This window comes from Ochotona curzoniae, unplaced genomic scaffold, assembly GCF_017591425.1.
Source record: "Ochotona curzoniae isolate NIBS_2020 unplaced genomic scaffold, NIBS_Ocur_1.0 contig_430, whole genome shotgun sequence".
Taxonomy (NCBI): domain Eukaryota; kingdom Metazoa; phylum Chordata; class Mammalia; order Lagomorpha; family Ochotonidae; genus Ochotona; species Ochotona curzoniae.
This window is the reverse complement of record NW_024466219.1, coordinates 29,691,649-29,707,706: the sequence shown is the minus strand read 5'-3', so window position 1 is coordinate 29,707,706 and position 16,058 is coordinate 29,691,649. Positions and strand designations below refer to the sequence as shown.

The 16,058-nt window shown below is 48.7% G+C and overlaps 1 protein-coding gene across 4 annotated transcripts in view; it reads right to left on the bottom strand.

The window, feature by feature from the left end:
- The window catches only part of CNIH3 (cornichon family AMPA receptor auxiliary protein 3), a 93,426-nt gene extending 77,761 nt beyond the window's left edge, over window positions 1-15,665 (bottom strand). For 3 of the 4 annotated variants that reach the window (XM_040985760.1, XM_040985762.1, XM_040985761.1), the window contains exon 1: window positions 15,546-15,626. In XM_040985760.1, coding sequence (XP_040841694.1) covers window positions 15,546-15,626 — 81 coding nt within the window. Of the gene's footprint in view, window positions 1-15,545 lie in introns of all 4 variants that reach the window. The other variant, XM_040985759.1, reaches the window with a different exon arrangement.
- Window positions 15,666-16,058: the final 393 nt, after the last annotated feature.

Below are 16,058 nucleotides of genomic sequence, written 5' to 3'. Positions count from 1 at the left end.
ATGCACTAGTCCCGGACAAAAAGGAGGCAAATCACAAACAAAGCTGGCAAATAAGAAGGTCTCCAAACTAAAAGCTGCACAAACAAGACAACTACATTGGCAACAACACACACACAACACAATCACATGGCAGGGCAAAATTGCAAACTCTCAATTTTAACTCTCAACACAAATGGTCTAAATTCACCAATCAAAAGACAGAGATTAATAGAATGGATCATCAAACAAGACCCAACCATCTGTTGCCTACAAGAAACGCATCTAACCAGAAAGGATGCAAAGAAACTGAAAGTGAAGGGATGGAAAAAGATATTTCACGCCAATAGACGAGAAAAAAAAGCTGGGGTAGCTATCCTAATTTCAGATGAAATAGATTTCATTCTAACTAATATCAAAAGAGACAGGGAAGGCCATTTTATACTGGTGAAAGGAATGATCCATCAAGAAGCAATCACCATCATTAATGTTTATGCACCGAATCTTAATGCACCTAGTTACGTAAAGCAATTACTTACAGACTTAAAGGAAGACATAGACACCCGCACAATTCTTGTAGGCGATCTCAACACACCTCTAACAACAATGGACCGGTCCACGAAACAAAAACTCAACAAAGAAACAACAGAGCTCACACAAACAATAGAACAACTAGACTTAGTAGACATATATAGAACTTTTTATCCTAAGGCCACAGACTATACATTCTTCTCAGCGGTGCATGGCACCTTCTCCAGAATCGATCACATGATAGGACATAAAGCGAATCTAAACAACTTCCAAAACATTAGTATCATACCATGTACCCTCTCAGACCACCATGGGATGAAACTGGAAATCAACAACTCAAAACTCCCCAGGAAGTATAGGCACTCTTGGAAATTGAACAATATGCTATTAAACGAACAATGGGTCAGAGAAGAAATTAAAGATGAGATCAAAAAATTCATGGAAACCAACGAAAACTCTGATACAACATTCCAAAACTTGTGGGACACCGCCAAAGCAGTGCTAAGAGGTAGATTCATTGCAATCGGAGCGCATGTCAAGGCCCAAGAAAGACGCCAAATACAGGAACTAACCACACACCTCCAGGATCTGGAAAAACAGCAGCAGAAGAGTCCCACGCACAATAGGAAACAAGAAATCATCAAAACAAGGGAGGAGATAAACCAAATAGAAATCAAAAAAACTATACATAAAATCAACAAATCAAAAAGTTGGTTTTTTGAGAAAATAAACAAAATAGACACTCCACTGGCCCGATTGACCAAAAAAAAACAAGAGAAAGTGAGAATCAATAGCATTAAAGATGAAAAAGGCAACATAACAACAGACACTGCAATCATTAAGAAAATAATTAGAAATTACTACAAAGAACTGTACTCCCACAAATTTGAGGACCACCAAGAAATAGAAAAGTTCCTGGACTCCCACCACTTACCAAAACTCAGTCCGGAGGCAACTGCAGAATTAAATAAACCCATAACCGAGGTAGAGATTGAAACAGTCATCAAGGATCTCCCAACGAAAAAAAGCCCAGGCCCAGACGGCTTCACTACAGAATTCTACAAAACATTCCGAACAGAACTAACCCCAATCCTCTACAAGCTCTTCAAAACAATAGAGGAGGAAGCAACCCTCCCAAACTCATTCTATGAAGCCAACATCACCTTAATCCCAAAACCGGACAGAGAACCATCAGAGAAGGAAAACTACAGACCTATCTCTCTGATGAACATTGATGCTAAAATTCTCAACAAAATCCTAGCCAATAGAATTCAAAAAATCATCAGACAGATCATTCATCCGGATCAAGTAGGATTCATCCCTGGAATGCAGGGATGGTTCAACATTCGGAAATCCATAAATGTTATAAACCATATCCAAAAACTGCAAAACAAGAACCACATAATAGTTTCAATAGATGCAGAAAAAGCTTTCGACAAAATCCAACACCTCTTCATGCTAAAAACTCTAGCCAAAGTAGGCATAGATGGGAAAATCCACAACATAATTAAAGCAATTTATGAAAAACCCAACGCCAGTATCATACTGAATGGAGAAAAGCTAGAACCCTTCCCACTGAGATCTGGAACAAGACAAGGGTGCCCGCTATCACCACTGCTATTCAACATAGTCCTAGAGGTACTTGCAGAGGCCATAAGACAAGAAAAAGAAATCAAAGGCATACGTATAGGAAACGAAGAAGTCAAGCTTTCACTATATGCAGATGACATAATCCTATACATAGAAAAACCAGGAGAATCAATACAGAAACTGCTAGAACTTATACGAGAGTTTGGCAGAGTGGCGGGGTACAAAATTAACGAACGAAAATCAACAGCCATAGTGTACGCAAATAACACCAAGATGGAAGAAGATCTAACCAACAGGATACCATTCAAAATAGCAGAGAGAAGTATGAAGTATTTGGGAATAAATCTAACCAAAAGCGTAGGAGACCTATTCGAAGAAAACTACAAACTATTTAAAAAGGAAATTGAACAAGACCTCAAAAGATGGAATAACATCCCGTGCTCCTGGATAGGCAAAATCAATATCATTAAAATGTCTATACTACCACAAGCAATATACATTTTCAACGCAATTCCAGTCAAATTGCCCAAAACATTCTTCACGGAACTGGATACAATGATTCAAAAGTTCATCTGGAAACACAAAAAACCACGAATAGCTAGAACCATCCTGAAAAATAAGAGATTAGCAGGGGGAATCACAATCCCGGACCTCTGGACATACTATAGAGCAGTGGTTATCAAAACAGCCTGGTACTGGCACAAAGACAGAAAAGAAGATCAATGGAATAGAATAGAAGCACCAAAAGGGAACCCACACAAATACAGCCAATTAATCTTTGACAAAAAGACCAATGATAGCTCAAGCAAGTGGGAAGGCCTCTTTAGTAAATGTTGTTGGGACAACTGGCTGATAGCCTGTAGAAACAAAAGGATAGACCCACATCTATCACCATACACTAAGATCCAATCTACATGGATAAAAGACCTAAACCTACATCCAGAAACCTTCAAACTCTTGCAAGAAAATGTAGGAAATACACTGCAAGACCTAGGAGTAGGTTCCGACTTTCTAAGAAGGACACCAAAAGCAATAGCAGTTGAGAACAGAATAAACAAATGGGACCTCATCAAACTAAGAAGCTTCTGTACAGCAAGGGAAACAATCAACAAAGTAAAAAAGCAACCCACAGAGTGGGAGAAGATCTTTGCACACGATATAGGCGATAGGGGGCTAATTTCCAGGATATACAAAGAACTTCAAAACAACCAAAAAACCAAAACAAACAAGCCACTCAAGAAATGGGCAAGGGAAATGGGCAAACATTTCACAAAGGAGCAAGTCCAAATGGCAAACAAACATATGAAAAAATGTTCCAGCTCCCTAGCAATAAGGGAAATCCAAATTAAAACATCGATGAGGTACCACCTAACACCAGTAAGATTGGCCCACATAAACAAGAACACCAACGACGCTTGCTGGCGAGGATGCGGGGAAAAGGGAACCCTACTCCACTGCTGGTGGAGCTGCAAATTGGTACAGCCTTTATGGAAATCAGTCTGGAGAACACTCAAACAACTCGGAATCTGCATGCCATATGACCCAGCAATAGCACTCCTAGGAATATATCCAAAACACCTGTTTTACGACAAACCAACATGCATCCCCATGTTCATTGCAGCACAATCAGTAATTGCAAAAACATGGAAGCAACCGAAATGCCCATCAATAGAAGATTGGATAAGAAAGCTTTGGTTCATCTACTCCATGGAATACTACTCAGCTGTTAAAAAAAACAAAATGCAGTTCTTTGTGGCTAAATGGGCACAACTGGAAACTATAATGCTAAGGGAAATGAGTGAATCCCAAAAGATTAGATACCACATGTTCGCCTTGATTTAACCTGTAATTTATTGTTTGGTTGTTTGTTATTTTTTGAACGTGTCATTGATGCTGTCTCAACCCAGATGTTTCGAAGAATGGAACTTGCATTATTTTTAACATATTGTTTACCCAATACTATGTCAATTAATTCCATAATGTTGTATATTGATACTGAGGCCTTGTTGGGGCTTTTAACCGACCGGATCTTTACTCTGTTAGACCTATCTTCAGACCATAGAAGGTCTCCCCAGGAGGCCACTGAACTTATCTGGACAATAAGACGCTGAACTTTATGCTAGGCATGTGTTTGCAAGCAATGAATCTCAACTGAACTTGAACTATGGTTATGCAGCAAGGTGGAGGAATCCACCATGGGGGGAGGGGTATGGGGAGGGGTGGGGGGAATCCCCAGCGCCTATAAAACTGTACTACACAATACAGTGTAAGCAACAATAAAAAAAAAAAAAAAAAAAAAAAAAAGACTTCTTGAATGGGCATTTAATAAAGTAGCTGAGACAACACTTGGCATATCCACATTCCATATCAGAGTTCCTGGGTTCAAGTCCCCACTTGGCTCCTGGCTACAGCATCCTGTCAGGGTGCACCCTAGAAAAGCAGCAGTAGGGATGGATCAAGTGTCTCCCAGGCATCCATAGAGGAGAACTGGACTCAGTTTTGAGCTCCTGCCTTCAGCGGCCTGGCCCAACCCAGCCACTGAGGGCATTTGGGGAGTGAAGCAATATGTCTCCCTCGGACATTCAAAATTATTTTTTAAGAATTTTTCTGGGCCCGGTGCAATGGTGTAGTGGTTAAGGACCTCGCCTTGCACATGTCGGGATCCCATATGGGTGTCAGTTCTAATCCCGGCAGCCCTGCTTCCCATCCAGCTCCCTGCTTGTGGCCTGAGATGGCAGTCGAGGACAGCCCAAAGCTTTAGGACTCTGAGCCCGCTTGGGAGACCTGGAAGAGGCTCCTGGCTTCAGACTGGCTCAGTTCCAGCTGTTGCGGCCGCTTGGGGAGTGAATCATCGACGGACAATCTTCCTCTCTGTCTCTCCTCTCTGTATAGCCACCTTTCCAATAAAAAGAAAAATAAATCTTTTAAAAAAGATATTTTAAAAAAAGAATTTCTCTAATTGTCCTATTTACTAAAATACTTGACAATCTCAAGTAATAGAGTAAAATAGACCCAGACCCTTAAGCAACCAAGTCAACCCCAAAGGTCCATAGCACTGCTACTGGCTCAATCCTAGAGAATAGGCCAGAAGCAGCCACCGCCAGGGGCAGAAGGCCAGGAAAACACAGGAAGCTGGCACAGCCAAGATCAAGGACTGGCAGATCTCCTTGGTAAGACTGGAGGAGCTGCAAAACTGCTCCCACACGTCTTCAGAAAAAACCTGTAAGGACTCAAGAGAGGAATGTTCACACCGAGAGTCACAGCATTACTCACACCAGGCAAAAATGGAAGCAGCCCAAGTGCCCACATGGAGAATGAAAGACCAAACAGAAGGCAGTGTGCAAATACCCCCAACGGGCTATCACTCAACCTTACAAAGGAAATCTGAATACAATATGGATAAACCATGAGGACATTACACTAAGTAAAACTATGCATACACAGGACAAATACTTTATGATTCCACTTACATGAGGTGTGGAATCAAATTCATAGAGACACATAGGCCAGTGGGAGGAAGGAATGAGAATCACTGTTTAATGAGTTTCGGCTTGGGAAGATGAAAAAGTTCTGGAGGTGGACTGTGGCGTGTTCACGCCTCGACATGTGAATGTGTTTAACGCCACTGAATTGCACTTAAAAATGGCCAACAATAGTAAACACCATGTTCTGCATATTTCACCATAATAGAAAGAAGTAAACTTAAAAAAGAAATGTGACAGAAACAGTGTAGTGGTGTGGCTAATAAAGCCTGCAATGCTGGCAGGCTTATGTTCCAGCTGCTCCACTTCCGATCCAGCTCCCTGCTAACGGCCTGGGAAGGCAGCACAGCATGGTCCAAGTGCCTGACCACCAACATGGGTGACCCAGATGAAGCTCCTGACTCCCAGCTCTGACCTGACCATTGGGACCATCTGGGAAGTGAACTGCTCCATGGAAGGTCTCTCCCTCCCTCCCTCAAATAAATAAATCTTTTATATATTTATATATACACATATACACACACATATATAGGAAAGGAGATAAAAATGAAAAATGATAGCGCCAACAGTGAAAACTGGAGAGCTAGGTGGGAGCACTCTGTCTCCTGGGCAGTTAGAGAAACAGAGGGGAGTACTGGGTGGCAGCAGGACAGTACAAGACAAAGAAATGCCAGGTTAGCTGACAGACACCCAGTTCACATGGGCACACACTGAGCAGGCACTTGGTCTGTGTGGGGTGAACACATGGCCCCTCTCTGCTCCCACATGCAGCACGGGCCTTAACAAGCTGTCAGCCAGGGTCATTTCACCACTCCTCTAAGACCTTGGTGCCACGAGTCGGGTGGTGCTAGGAGGGTGTGTTCCCAGATTCCCCAGTACCAGCAGCAAGCATTTGCAGAAAGAAGCCATTCCCTCCAATAGGCACTTCCTAGGCACACAGGCCTCTGATGATCTCCTGAGACAGGCACTGTCCTGCACAGCCTCCTCAGGACACAGTCACAGAGTGAAAGACAGGAGAAGCTCTCAAGCCCCAGAGGCCAGCCTGGGCGTGCACACCCAGCAGGACAAATTGCCAAGCACTGTTCCCACAGCCGGCCACCACTGTCCCAGAGGCTACGGTCTCCCCTATTCTTCAAAAGGACCAGGCCTGCAAGCTTCCTGACTTTCTAGCCTGAAAGGGCTCACTCATTCCACACTCCAAACAATAACCACCAGCCACGAGTCCCACGCTCAGCAACTGTCCTGCTCTGTGCATGCATAAAGAGGACCTCAAGAAGCCCACCCTCCTTCAGCTTCTGCCTCCCTGAATGCCACCCACACAACACATGTGCCAATCTGAACTCAGGGTGGTGTGTGAAGGGCAACAGGCCATCTCAGAGTCATATCCCAGGAAGGGTGGGACAGGCAGCAGGTAAGGAGTGCCACGGGCTTAGATGCAAGCCGGAAGAAGTCTTTCCTACAAGGGCTGGGACAAGAGACAGCAGCAGAGAGTTCATAGGGAGGCAGGCAGATGCCATCATGTGACTGACCAGTGATAACGCACTGAGGGGCTGGGATGTCAACTCACAGTCCTTCTATCCCATGATAGTCTAACCTTAGAATCAACCCCAAGCCCTGTGTAAGGTCTCCCAACACCAGTGGCACACAAACACCAGTGGCCCCAGTAGAGCTGAGCAACCTTGTCTCGATTTAGGTACCATCTTGCGCATTTCATATTTCAGCTTTATTTTAGCATATGTAAGACTGTTTCATGTTTGCCTCTCTTTCTATGCCAAATTAAAAACATTTGCCTGTCTCATCATTAAGTTCTGGATCGCTATTCAGAGGCCAACTCAGGATTTAGTTGTGCACTTGGAGATTTCTGTGGTCTTTATGGAGTTCATCAGATTCCTGGTTCCTGGCTCTGGATCAGCTCCACTCTGGCTATTGTGACTATTTTGGGAGTGAACTAGCAAATGAAAGATCTTTTCCCCTTTCTCTCTGTAAATCTGCCCTTCAAATAAAAATAAAATGAATCTTTTAGTAAAAACTATAGAAAAGGGCCAGCATTACCGTGTAGTGGGTAGTGAGTGCCTGGCATGACAGCATCCCATATGATCACAAGTTCGAGTCCCAGATGTTCCACTTCTGATCCAGCTCCCTGCTAATATGTTTAGGAAAGTAGCAGAGAAAGCCCAAATCATTAGGCCCTTGTGAGACCGAAGAGAAGCCACTCAGCTCCTGGCTTCAGTCAGACCCAGCCCTAGCCATTGTGGTCATTTGGGGAGTGAACCAGTAGATAGACGATTTCTCTACATGTCTCCAACTATACCTTTCAAATAAATAAAATAAATTTTTAAAAAGTAAATAAGTGCAGGGCCTGGCACAGCAGCCTAGGGCTACAGTACTTGCCTTGCATGCACCAGGATCCCATATGGGTTCCAGTTCTAATCTCAGTAGCCCCGCTTCCCATCCAGCTCCCTGCTTGTAAGCCTGGGAAAGCAGTCAAGGAAAGCCCAAAGCTTTGGGACACTGTACCCATGTGGGAGACCCAGAAGAGGCTCCTGGCTTTGGATCAGCTCAGCTCTGACCATTGTGCCCGCGTGGGGAGGGAAACAGCACATAGAAGATCTGACTTTCCAATAAAAAATAAGTACATCTTTAAAAATGTAATAAACATTTAAAAATAAATAAGAGCAGAGGAGACAGACAACCATGGTAAGATACAGACTCTCTGGGTAGAACGAGCCCAGTCGTCAGCTGCACACTGCAGAGCTGAGCCTGCGGCTCGTAAGCATCATCAGTGGGCAGAGCAGGACGAAACCCGTGCCTCTGGTCTCTTTCCCTGTGGCCCTTCATCTGTGAGAGGGGAAACTTACCAGAAGCAACCTGCTTGGTAAGCCCGTCAGTTGGAACTTAGCTGGTGAGACCAATCTCAGGATGCCTGTTATCACTGCACATTCCTGCCTCACTTAAGCCATCGAGGGACCATCTGCACCTGGCTGCCAGCAGATGGGAAAGAGGGTTATGTCACCATCATTCAAAATCAAACACTGGTGCTCGGAGAAGGCAGTGGAGCCATGGACTCGCAGCAGACTCAACCCTTGTGATGCTGCAAAGGGCAGAGACTTATCCACACTGCCCGCCACCCGGGCCAGTCCTGACATTCCCTCTGCTCTCAGACATACCCTAAAGTTCTCAGGCTGCAGACACAGCCTGCCCACCGATCCTGACATCGCTCTTGTTCTTTGCCGCCAGTTGTTCAGCTCCTCTGCCTAGCACAGTTTCTGTCCCATCTTGCCTTTCCCCGCCCTGCCCCTGCCCAGCAACTCTGGGTTGGGGCTGGTGAGCCTATGTGCCTGGCCCTCCACCAGCCCCAAGAAGCCATGAAGCTGAATAGCTGACAAGCATTGCAATGACTCCTGTGACACCTCCCTACAGAGGAAGAGGAGTCTGACTCCCCAAAGAATGACCCAGGTCCTGAGTTGATGTGTTCTGTGGCCAATGACCTGCGATTACAGTGCCAGCCCTGCATTGGGCAGCAAGGAAAGTGGCAGCTACTCCAGGAGCTGACAGTTCAGACACAAAGTCTAAAACACCACCACATGGCACAGCAGCCATGGGACTCAGATGGGGGTTGCAAGCAGTGGGCAAGGCTTCCAGAGGGCCCAGGCTGCCAGACAGCCAGCCAGACAGCCCGGTGGAGAGTACAGAGGATGGACAGCATGCCCACATAGACACTGGACAAAGAGCCATCAAGGCCATAAGCAGGAGCATGTGGCAAAGTCGGGCATGAAATCACCTGTCAGGGCACAAGGCTGAAAGCCTTATCCACACACGAGTCCCTGTCAGATGACAGCGTTGGGGAACAGGTAAATGAAAGCAGAGGAAGAACCCACTCAGGAGGTGTGGAGGAGGAAGGCTCAGGGAAGGAGCAGTGAGGAACCCAGGGCAGGGTCCCAGGAGCCAAGCCAAAAGAGAACCCGAGAGAGAAGAGCAGGAAGAAGGTAAGACAGAGGACAAGACAAACCCTAATGGGTACCCAGAAGTGGTCCAGGAGGCTGCAGGTGCTCTGTCAAGCATAGGAGCACAAGGCAGGGATCAAGCGACATGAATGTCTTGTTCAATCAAGTAACACTGGCAGCCCCAGGAGGTGGGTATAGCGGCTTTCTATGTGTCTGAGGTTAAGACCAGAGAGCCAGGGGAGGGGCGTCTCCGCAGCATTGGGAGAACAAGGCACTTACTTCTGTCCAGAGGTCCCTCCGGGTGACTGCGGGAGCTGAAGACCCAGACAAGTGGAGGAAGCAATGGGGCAATGCCCCAAAGAGGACACAAGGAGAGACCCTGCTACTTTTGAGTCCAGAAAACAGAATTCACAGGAGTCAAATCAGGAGCGCTAGGAGGAGATCCGCACTGCAGTGCAGCAGGTAAAGCCACAGGAAAGGCACGGACCCCTGAAGGGAGCACACGCTGCTAGGGAGAGTTACAGTCAACAAAGCCAGCAGAGAGGGCGATTGGTGCAGCAGGGGCACAGGTATCCCCTGGGGGCTTGGCTCCTCTGCTTCTAACCCAGCTTCCTGCTGGCACACCAGGGAGGACAGCAGCTGAGGACCCAGGTGTCCCTGCGACTCATCTGGGAGACTTAGAAGCTGAGATCTGGGCTGCTGGCTTCAGCCTGGCCCAGCCTTCCCAATTCCAGGCACTTGCAAAGTGAACCAACAGATGGCAGATACCTATCTCTCTCTCATTTTTAAATGAAATGAAAAAAGAAAAAATACATAAAAGCTAGAAAAAAAAATATTGAGGACTAGCATCATGGGGAGCCCAGGGCAGGGAGAAAGGGGGCATGGCGGAGAGCAGGAGGCAACAGGGGCAGGTCCAGGATGCGGCTGGGAGGAAGGAGCCACTGGAGCACAAGTCAGATAACCAATGGCACCTACAGCCAGGTTGATGGCAGGTGGACAACGACCAGGTGCCAAGTCCTCCAAGGATCCCCAGAAATGCAGCCCACAGGAGGCCAATGACAGTGACCAGAAAGGGCGACAAGGATACCACCTAGACAACACAAGGACAGGAAAATGAGGCAACAGAGGCATCTGTTTGCAGATTTCCAGAGAGGAGAATGATCAGTAGAAAAAAGGTCCAGAGGGGAAGGCCCAGGACCACGTGGAAGATACAGACCAGCAGCAATGGGCCTGGAGTCGAGCTCAATGGAGCCAGCAGACCATCACATTTGACAAGAAACTCAGTCCAGAAGGGCTCCAGGATCTGGCAGGGCCTCACAGCCCCTCTTGGCCTAAATGTTCATTCCACAATTCCAAGTTCAAGAAAAGTCTCTTTAATGTTTCTGCATCACTCCACCCACTGTCCTGCAGTCCCAACTTGTCTCAGGCAGCCTGTAAATTCTGCACCCCGCTCTCCTCTCACTCAACACCACGGGGCAATAATGGAAGCCGCCTTTGTCGGCTCAGCTGTGGGAAGTGGTCAGGTGGCATCTCCATGTCAGCCAGGGCTTGGTGGCTAGAGCTCACACAGCATGACACCCCCAGGTGCAACCACCCTGTCTCCCCTGGCTGCCCCTCTGCAGGTCGGCTCCAGCATCACCAAGGAGGGCCACGAGGCCCATAGCAATGGCCACTGATTGTGGCAATCCATTTCCAAGGTAGCCACATGCCAGCGTACAAGAAAAAAAGCAAAGTGCCTAGGGAGGAGCGTCTGAGAGGCGGGCAGAGGCCAAATCCTGAAGGAGCCAGCGCATTGGCCAGAAACCTGGCCAGCCGAAAGGGCCCATGAACACAGTCCACACCTGCTCAGCGAGCACCTGCCAGGCACAGGTGCCTGTTCTAGAGCAACCACAGTGACCACATCTCCTTCCAGTACAGCTGTGAGGCAGCGGAGGGTTGTGGGTCTGAGAAGGAGCTGGGCAGGCCGGGGCAGCAGACATCACACACTGGCAAGGCAGACACCAGAGAGGCGACGGGAGTGCCCTGCACCAAACAGAGGCAGAGGGCTGGCCAAGAGCTCAGCACCCTCAGATGAGCAGGTCAAGGCAGGATCTTAACAAAACAGGTTAGGGTCAGCCCAGACCCCGGCACACAAATCCATTTGTGTTGTTGTGGCTCCTGTTTCCAGGAACACAGTTTGAGGAATCGAGTCTGGGACCAGCAGGAGCTAGCTGAATGGCTCAATGGCAGACTCTGTCTGCCCAGCAAAATTACCTTTCAACAAACATGCCCTTGGATTTCCTCTGTGAGAATCCCTGAAAAAGCCATGAAAGCAAAGGAGCTTCCAGAAGAAATGAACACCAGCTCCTTCCACGGGATATCGCACAGTTTCATTTAATTGTAAGAACTCGCAGTGACTCCAGATATTAGAACCTTAAAAGCTAAGAGACTGAAATAACTAGTACTAAATCTGATCCCCCACCCAAGAGCAGATAGATACAGCTGCACTGGTCAAAACGAGCCAGCCTACAGACCAGCCCCACCATGCCAGGGCCAGGCAGCTCCCATGGGTGAACACGGGTCACCTGCCCCTGGCTGCAAACAGACGAGGCCCCGCAGAGCACTTTTTTCTCCTCCTAAACATCCTCAGGCAATGTTTAAAAACATGAAGGACCTCCCATCCTTTCTGGACAGTATGAGAGTGCTGATTTTCTTTCATTCTGAATCACTGTCTTTTCCAAATTTTTCTGGCCATAAAGCTATATTGTCTCATAAGCAACAACAACAAAAAAAATTAATGGAAATAAAACAATTCACTTTTCATTATAACTCCAATCAAAAAGCCCAACCAGAAATACTTTATTGGCACAAAGATACTTGGGGAAGGGAAGGCTGAACGGCTATTGCAAAACCCACAGGCAGTGATGGCAGTTGGAAGGAAGAGGGTTTGGGCATTAAAAGTCACACAGACACAGCTCCAATCCCAGCTCCAACCTCAGGCAGGTTTCACAGCCTCTCGGATCCAGAGTTTCTTCATCTAGATAGGAAGGCAGGGACGGCTGGACTGTCTGGTCAATAAGAGGCCTGATGCCTCAAGGTGTACAAAACCATGGAAGAAAAGAATAACCTTCTTCCAAAAGTGACAGGTTTACTCAAAGACGATAGTTGATGTAAAGTAAGGGGATAAACTGAAATACTGTCATGACAAAAGAAATGCAACTTTAAAAAAAAGGCTTAAAAGAAATGTGCTTACAGCTGACCACATCTGTCCCTGCTCCCAGGCATCTGGTAAGAACAGGGCTAACAGCTGGAGCACACCCAGGAGGCCCTCTACAAAGCACCTAGAATACAGCCTGTGTACTGTAAACCCAGAACGCAGTGGCTCTTGGTACACCCCTCCTTAGCAGGACTAGGCATGGTAGAAGTAAGGAAAGTCACCCTCCTCTCTCGCAGCCTTCACACTGCCTTGGAGCAGGGGTTCCAACTAATAAGAGCCCACCTTATTTTGGGGGGGGTCAGCATGTGCTAAGCCATCAATCAAGAAAAACCTAAGAGATCAACAAATACATGACAAATTTACAGAGCTCCAGAGAGGTGGAAGGAAAAGACTGGAAAAAAACTACCTGGGGCCCAGAGCAGTAGCCTAGTAGCTTAAGTCCTCACCTTGCAGGTACCAGGATCCCATATGGGTGCCAGTCCATGTAGCCCCCTGCTTCCCATCCAGCTCCATGCCTGTGGCCTGGGAAAGTAGTTGAGGATGGCCCAAAGCCTTGGGACCCTGTGCCTACATGGGAGACCCAAGAAGAAACTCCTGGCTCCTGGCTTCAGATCAGCTCAGCTCCAGCCGTTGCGGTCACTTGGGGAGTAAATCAACAGACAGAAGATATTGCTCTGTCTCTCCTCCTCTCTGTATATCTGCCTTTCCAATACAAATAGATAAATCTTAAATTAAAAAAAAAAAAAGAAAAGAAAAGAAAAGAAAAAAGAAAAACCTGCCTGAGACTTGGGCATTGTGTTTCAGAGTGAAATTCAGAGAGTACACCACTGGCTTCATCATCAGAGGCAGGAATCTTGCAAGTCCACTCAAACCTGCACAGGAACAGGGAATTAACTGCACCCAGCTATCCCTCCTTGGCAGCTTGCACCTGTCACCCAACACAGGAGATCACCTGATTGTCACTCAAATCTCTCTTCCTCAACCCCCGCTGTGCAAACCACCCACTTAATTAACCTGTTCTTGAATTATTTATTATCATCCCCTGAGTGAGAGGCATTCATGCTTGCTGGTTTACCTACCATTCCTAGGGCTTGGCTCAGAGAACTCCAACCCCTACAGACCCGGATGGAGCAAAGCCTCCTGTACCTGCCGCCCCATTTTTGACCCAAGGAGCCATGAGCCTTTCAAAGCAGCCCAAGTTCCTCTGAGCCTGGGCCAGCACAGGCCTACTGCACTGGCTGGGCATGACCTCGGCCATACTCGCCTTTCCATTCTCAATTCAGTAGCTTCCTTTTCCCTTAACATCTGCTAACACTGCCAAAGCCCATCGGTTAGACCCAGCATTTGGGGACAGAGGAGGAGAGGGTACAAGATCTCATCAGCAGCAGCCAGCCAGTAGGGGTGGGTTTTGTTAACCACCCCTCCCCCAACACACACACGCCTTGCTTTGTATCTGAATTCTTCCCACTCACCTTTCATAGGTCTGCACTTAGACGTGGAAGGAAGCTCCAAATCACAAGCGCAGTCTCCCCCTGTTCCTGAGGTCCCAGGGTCAGGGCCCCACTCCTCCCTGACATGAGCTACAACTGGATGCTGGGTTCTAGCATATTCATTCATTCATTCATTCATTCATTCTCTCCTCTCTCCCACTTCAACTCATGCAAAAAGCACAGGCACACTGCCCACCCTGCAATCTTCTTGGAGGGCCAGCTCCCTAGAGGTGCAAGGGTGCTGTCAGAGGCTGACCAGAACTGCCCTCCAGAAGCATCTCAGTCCTTCTCTGATCCTGGATTTGTAGGGTCTCCAGGAACGCTGCAAATAATGGGAAGCCAACAGGTGATGCTCCTGCTAAAGCCCCTGACCTTGGCCATTCTTCCTGACAAACTTGGAAGAACCAGGAGAAGGCTGTCCCGAGAGTGCACTGGCCTTGCTGGACACTGCTGACTCCGGACCAGCAGTACCAAGGTCTTAGTGCTGCTGCTGCAACGGCCCCTCCTCCTCTTCTTCCTCCTTCTCTTCCTCTTTGCAGCTTTCCGTCCTCTCATCCTAGCCACATCTAAAGAACCAGACCCCCTCCACTGCCCACAACTTGGCCAGTGTGGCCCCATGGAGGGTGGCAGGCAGTTTGTGCAGCTTGGGGGCTGCTGGGAACCTGCAAGGACTCCCCGATTGCTCCCTGCATGGACTCCTCGGGAGCTGTGTGGCTGCGACCCCAACGGGGCAGAAGGTCTAGGGGACTTACACACTCTTCGGATTCCTGTCCCTCCATGCAACCCAGGCTCCTACTTCCCCCTCTTCTCCCCTCCCTGCACCCGCCTCTCCCTCCTTCCTCTCTGAAGGCGCTCCCGCCGCGTTTCCGCTGTGCCTCCAATGATGTCTAAACGCAGCCCACCACAAACGCTGACATTTTCCACGTTGAGTTGTTATAGTTACTTGACTAATTGCCGGGCCGACCGCGGCGCTTCTTGGCCTCCCGCCTGCAGGAGATAAGTGGGCGGGGGACTCAGGAAGGGAGATGTCCGGGCAGGCCCGGGACGCTGAGCAGGCCCTGGAAATGGTGTCCTGCGCTAGGTACCAGCCGCTACTCCACCTCTACCCGGGAGGTGAGGGCGCACCCCGCGGCCGTGGAACTGGAGATGCGGCCAACAGTCTCCCCTGGCCCGGAATCAGGGAGCAGCGAGGGGTCTGTGCCAAGCAGGTGTGCGTGGCCAGCAGCCCAGAGCGCCCACGAGCGCGAGGAGGGGAGTGAAATACCTCGGAAAGGGAGCGGAGAGGGACGCACAGGGAGCTAAAAGAAAGAGTTGGACATCGCGGTGGGTTACTCACGTGCCAGATGGCGAAGAAGATGAGCGCCGCGCACAGCACCAGCGACAGCATGTAGCAAAAAGCAGCGAAAGTGAAGGCCATAGCTGGCAGACCCCGATCCCACAGCACACCAAGAAGCGCCCGGGACGCCCACCGCTCCTCCAGGGCCGCGCTCCCTCACACCGGGGGCAGCAAGCAGCCGGGTCTGCGCGCGCCCCTCCAGGCCAGCAACTCAGAGACCCCGCGGGCCGGGGAGACGCGCTCGGGGCAGTAGCGAATAGGAGCGCGGACCCGGCCCGCCCGCCAAGACAGGAAAAGGTGCAACGACGGTCGCTGGCATGAACTGTCCCCAGACCAAAGAAGAAACCAAGTCAACAGGGCACACCTTCAGACGGGTGGCCCGAAGAGAGCCCGCTGGAGAGTAGCGCGGCGAAGGATGCGAGGACCAGGGAAGAAGGTCCCGGCCCTCCGGAGTCCCCAGGACAGAGCCCCGCGCTGTCCGCGCGCGTCCAAGCTGAAAGCAAGAGGCGAGCG